Source organism: Hippocampus guttulatus, chromosome 10, assembly GCF_054856545.1.
Source record: "Hippocampus guttulatus isolate MCC_2025c chromosome 10, RoL_Hgut_1.0, whole genome shotgun sequence".
In the NCBI taxonomy this organism is placed as follows: Eukaryota; Metazoa; Chordata; class Actinopteri; order Syngnathiformes; family Syngnathidae; genus Hippocampus; species Hippocampus guttulatus.
Genome location: NC_141270.1, coordinates 13,346,970 through 13,352,969, shown reverse-complemented (window position 1 = coordinate 13,352,969; position 6,000 = coordinate 13,346,970). Strand labels below are relative to the sequence as shown.

The 6,000-nt window shown below is 41.4% G+C and overlaps 1 protein-coding gene across 2 annotated transcripts in view; it reads right to left on the bottom strand.

Moving 5' to 3' along the window:
- Positions 1-243: 243 nt before the first annotated feature.
- The window catches only part of disc1 (DISC1 scaffold protein), a 44,295-nt gene continuing 38,538 nt past the window's right edge, over positions 244-6,000 (bottom strand). Inside the window, exons 13-14 of one of the 2 annotated variants that reach the window (XM_086122564.1) lie at positions 3,658-3,781; positions 244-1,507 (exon numbers count right to left, since the gene is read on the bottom strand). In XM_086122564.1, the coding sequence (XP_085978690.1) occupies positions 1,314-1,507; positions 3,658-3,781 (318 nt within the window). In that variant the 3' untranslated portion in view covers positions 244-1,313. Of the gene's footprint in view, positions 1,508-3,657; positions 3,782-6,000 lie in introns of those variants that run through there. The other variant, XR_015102118.1, reaches the window with a different exon arrangement.

Genomic DNA, 6,000 nt, shown 5'->3' with positions numbered 1-6,000 from the left:
TGAGACAACAGAAGAAGCTTGTATCCCCTGCAGACCTCACGAGAGGACCTTTATTAGCGTATTGATAACGCCGACATGTCAACACTGCCCCCTCTTGCCTGGAAGGATGCCCACATCCCGGCCCTTCGTGAGGGGGCCATCACCAAAGTGGTTACAAAAAGAAAACAGCAGGAAACATCATCAGGCAAGAGGCTACATGCTGTAATTAGTTAGATACGATGGGCAATAAATAGGAATTCTCGGAATGCACAGTAAATGTAAAAAAAAAATAAAAATAATAATAATAATACATTCTTCCATTAAACTACAAAAAAATGTTTGGAGTGAACAAGATTTATCATAAGTCTTCTTGCAGTCAGTTGCACAAACAGCAGTTTTTTTCTCTGTCAATTGTTTTTTTCAACATTGCTTATTTAAAGTATTTAAATATTACTTTACATGGCTAGTAAAGTATTGGGGCCACACTGAAGTAAAATAGGGGTGTGAGGTTTTTTGTTCATTGTGGTGGATTTGTTTGCTCATCAACCATGTTTTGAACAAAGTTAATATTATCCAATCAATACATGTCACATAACACTGTTTCATACTGTCGCGCTAAAATTTATGATAGCGTTTTGACAGTTTTGAACTTATTCTCATTATATTGTCTCTTTCTTTTAAATGTACAACGTAAATGTACTTTTTTTTATATCAGAGTAGCTCTAATACTCCTTAGTCATTAGTCCCTCAGTCACAGACCCGAAATATTGCATTTTCACAACTAACACGTGTTCAAGTTAGCACCACACTCATAAAATTACAATAAGTCCACTTGTAAAGAAACAAAATACACACAATAAGCCACAGGAAAAAAACGAACACTCAGTTAATGTGCATGAATGATAATGTGTAAAAAAAAAATCACAGATTGTCTTTTTGGTCCCAAAAATAATCAAAAAGTGGTGCAAATTCGGGACTTCTGTGTTTACATTCTGTGTTTTGGTCATTTGAGTTTGAGGGTGAGAAATTTAGAACAAAACATCAACCTTCAATTGAAACAAGTCATTTCTTAATATGTTCACTGGAAAAAAACAGACTGAGAAGCCTGAAGGCACTTAGCTAATTTGAATTCAAGTGTTGTCTCCCTGCATGTATAAAACGTGTCTTAAGTAAAGGCAAGCAACAACTGGAGACTGTGATCAGTTCCACAGGGGGGCTGCTTGCAAAATGCTTTGAGTGTGGCTTTACATTAAATAGGGAGGGGGTCAGTTCAACTGCAGAGTGCAGGTCAGGCTCCCAGTGTGAGTGCTCGTAAAACACAACAGGCGTCCTCTTCAAATGTCCCAGCTGTCACTGAAGTACTGGTCCTCTTCCTCCTCTTCCTCCTCCTCCAAAGTCTCATTTTCCACAGGCTCGTCATCATCCTGCAATTCATGAACATTCACGTCCTCCTCCACTTCCTCTTGGAGCAGAGCGAGCATGTTTTGCAAAGTGGCTTTAACTTCCTGAACTTGCCTCTCCAGCGACTGTGCGGCGTCGGTTAAGGAAGACTCTGATGAAGTTACGGACTTGCACTGATATCAACATAAGTGGTACAAATGTCAGGGCGAACGATGCGGCACTCGCGGCTCTGGATGCTTAACAGTAATAGCGGTGACCTGATGAAGACATTAATGTCCAATTTGGCCAGTGAACTGATTACAGGGACCGATCATCACTCCGTAGTCAAGTTAACCCCATGCACTTGAAGAGCGAATTGCTCCAATTCGCTATTCATGATCTCATCAGTGGTGGTGGATGGCAGGACCTAAGCAAAGCGACTGTGCAGCTGCATTATTCATGAGCCATCAATGAACGGGATAGAGGCTGTCGTCACAGGGGGTTGTTTAACCTGCTTGGAAACCCAAATCAAGCCTGCAAGGGTCCAGCTTAAGCGTTAAATCAAAGGGGCGGTCTGATGGCAGATGGAGCCCAATGGCTCGTTTTACAGTTTCAATGGACACAGATTGTATCCATCCATAATTAAATGACCATTAAAAAAGCCTGAATTCCACAGAAGGTTCGACATCGCAGCTTGGTGAAGGTTGTTCAGTGAGTACTTCCACCATGGCTTCCCTTTTTGTGTTTAGAGGCAACACAAAGCCTCTTCACACTAAGAAAAAAAATGCTAAAGCAACTTATAACAAATATTTGTCGGATTTGTTCATTACTCAGTGATTATCGAATTAATTAATTACTCATAACTCATCACCGTTTGTCTAATTATTATACCAACACTATGCGTGGCCAAAGCATCTTGAGGCCAATGAAAAGTAACAGGACACAGCATTGCCAAATGAAAAGCATTTAGCTCCAAAACACGCTTTCTGAAATGCCACATACCTTATCCCGCAATTGTGAATGGCTAAAAAAATGCATAGAAGCCCAGCTCAAAACAGAAGCAAGACAAATGACACTGCAATCAGGAAACACAATGTTTGAGAAGAGGCAAATCTGTCTTTGACATCTTGGTAACAGACCAAGGGGCCAAAGTGACCCTGATAACATGATGGAAGGCTGAAAAGCAGGAACAGGAAAATGTGTAACGCTGGCCTTTGATTGGCTGTCTGGTGCCTTTTGTGCAAAGTAAAGGCATGAGGCTCATCTTCAATCCCTTATTGGGCTATCAAACTTTCTGCAACGAATGAGGAAAAACACACTAATCTACATACAATCAGCTTTCTAATTAGCACGAAAAATGAAGCATTGTGACCTGCAATCAGCTTCACCCCTTCCATGTGACTCATTATCATGGATATTATAATGTTCTCCCAGCCAGATTCAGCAGGAGAGAACAAGTGCAGGGTGGATGGATGGTGTGTGTGTGTGTGTTTGGGAGGGGGGGGGGGGGGGGATGAAGTTGAAGATATGAAAGCTTTGCAGTCACGACAGTGACATTCCTCTATTTGCCATAGCGCTGCCCCTGTCTTCATACTTTAATCTCAGTGGCCGAGAAAAGCAGCCTGCGGTGGCAGCCCTCCAATAACCTCATTTGGACTTTTACCATGTTATTTCCTAGGTAGCACATCCTGCCCGTCAAGAGAAACGCGCTGATCCCCGCTCAGCTTCAATTCCGCTGAATGTCAAATACGACAGCTTGAGCTATTTATTCTCCATCTAACATTAGAGAGCTAACATTTGGTAGCGTGAAAGTGGCTAAGCCTCCAGGAAACAGCGGGGCTCAAAAATAGTTGGTGGGGGGGGACGACATTTATACTGTCTTTAACATCTGTATAACGTATTTTCCGCACTATAAGGCGTTTCGGAGTATAAGGTGCACCTTCAATGGATGGCCTATTTAAAAACTGTTTTCATATACATGTATAGGGTGCACGGCATTATAAGGCGCATAGAATTGAAGCCACAATAATGGCTGCGGTTGTGTTATGCATCTATTAGATGGAGCTACGCTAAAAGGAATACAACACAGCTTTATTTATAGAGAGCTTTCACAACCGACTGCAGCTATAACAAATCACTTTCCGGAACATGTAAAATACTAGGTCCAAGAAATCAGAATATTGATCCACATATAAGGTGCATCAAATTATAAGGCGCACTGTCGGCTTTTGAGAAAATTGAATGCTTTTAGGTGCGCCTTATAGTGTAAAAAACACGGCACTTGGAAGGAAAGGATATCAGCAAGGGCCTGATCCCGGTTCAGTATGGCCGTCTGTAAGTCGTCCTCCAAGGTCATTAGTCTGTCGCTGATCAGCTCACAGCGCTCGGTGAGGTCTGCTGCTCCATCATTGCTGGACACATCCTGCGGGGAGAAGGCAACAATGGAGGAGGAGGAAAAAGACTCTTGCCTGCGTGACCATAGCGAGTATACTCAAAGTGATGCTGTGCCATGAAATGAAAAGAAGAAAACGATCGTTGTCATTCGTTCAAGGGATACTCAATTTACACTTGCTAAAAGCCACAATAGGCCAAACGTCATGCACAGAAGCTCACAGGTTGACGAAACGGTTCAGTTCTGACATCACACACGAGGCCTTGCTCCTACAGGCACACTTACAACACTGCAGTTGTTGTTACTCTTAACATATAGTAAATTATAGTATTCCCTTTATAAAATTGGTCTGTTGCTTTACATTCTCTCGTATCATGTTTTGTTATCTTTTTATACAATGCAGTACAATCTTCCATTATTAAATGTGGGGGTTGGGAGTGCGATCTGGAATGGTGGAAAAAAATGATTCGCATTTCAATTGATTGAGCTTTGTCAAGTAAATAGTTGCAGGATAAATAAAATTTGTCCATTTGGACGATAACCGTGGGTCTCGGAGAATTATCTAACCAGTGTGCAATGTGTTGGTATCTGATAACCCCTGCGGGTGTCTGGTAGTCAATATTGACTTCTTGGATTGAAATTTGTCTGAGGAGAAGAAACAATGCTTGGCAATCTTCTTTTACTGCCTGTATGCACCAAACAATCACAATATTTTGGCCACTTGCACAATCTCATGCGATCAAATACAAGAGCATCACACACGAAAACTTCTGCCATTGCAAGGACAACAATGCTCAGTTTTGAACTCTCAGAAATGTATAAATCAAATCGTGTTTATTAATGCCTGTATAGTTTGCTGTGTTGTTGACTTACACTGCATCATAAAGAGAACTAAGTGTACTCTTTGGATTCAGTCATGTAGCTACAGGAGATAACTAAAATATTAGTGGCATCTCGCAGTATGATGTAGTGCAGTTAGAAAACACTGCCAATCACTGCCAATGACATATACATTATTAGATTTCTCTTTTTAGAATCTAGGCATTCATTTAAAGGCATATACACACAAAAACACATTTTTGTACCTATATATAAATATATATGTGTATATATCCACATGCCACACAAAGTATACATATGTTCTTAATGCCGTTGCAGCAAGGCGCATCCAACTTTGAGCAACATAGCAGGATAATTGATGAGTGTCTTTTGGAGAGAATATCATCCATGCTAAATTGAACTGGAATGGAAAATGAACTAACTTCCTTTATGGTTACTTCAGCCAGGGAAGGACGATAGGACTACCAATAGACCCATCACTGCTGAATCCTTAGGACAGCCATCTTACGTTGCCACTGTTACTGACAACTTTTGTTTGTTTTTCTTTTCACTGAGAGCACTGTTATCAGTGCGTAATTTTGGCTGGCACCTTACAATCCAGAATGATGCAGAATGTGTATTTTGAATAAGTGGAGAATTATTGGCTGGCAAACAATAAGGATAAGATGCCACGGTCGTATGTGCTACAGGTGACCTGGCCGTGCTGTGAGTGTGGAGAAAGTCAGGTTGATGTGGGAGCACAGTGCAGTAGGGCACTTCAGCATTGAGGGTACAGAGCCGGCCATAATTAGAGCAGCCTCTTTTGAAGACATCGTGTCCTAGTTTCTTCTTTTTTTCTTTTTTTTAAACGGGCCAGGAGAACACATGCACCCAAGCACACACAAGAGTACACACAGACGCTTAAATCAAAAACCAACGTCAAGAGTCAGATCCGACTCATGGCTGCAGGTACAAAGCAGAAAATATCAACTCCCTGCAGCTCAAAGGTTTCACAACAAGAGGAGAGTCAATTCTCTGCATTGTGAATAAATAGCGCTCCCTCTTAGAGGATACGACACACATGTACAACAAACAACTAAAAGCCAGAGGCACTACATCGTGATGTAACCGCCATCTCCAAAGCAATTGAGATTAACAAACAAAACCAGCCCAAGTAATGATTCTAGATAATGCCCTCAAGATAACATTCTCCTTTGTGAGGCAGTTTAAGTGTATGTCAGTCCTCACAAAATACGTATGAAGCTAGGATTCATGTCCTTCATCAACAAAAGGAAAGTCGGTCAAGCTAAAGCGTCGCTTTGCTGTTTGTTTTCAGGCTGTAAAGGTTAGCAGCTTCTTTAGTAGATAAGAGCGCCATGTTTGTGTAGCTGATTGATTCTATTCTCCAGCCTCCAGTCGCTCTTGCTAAA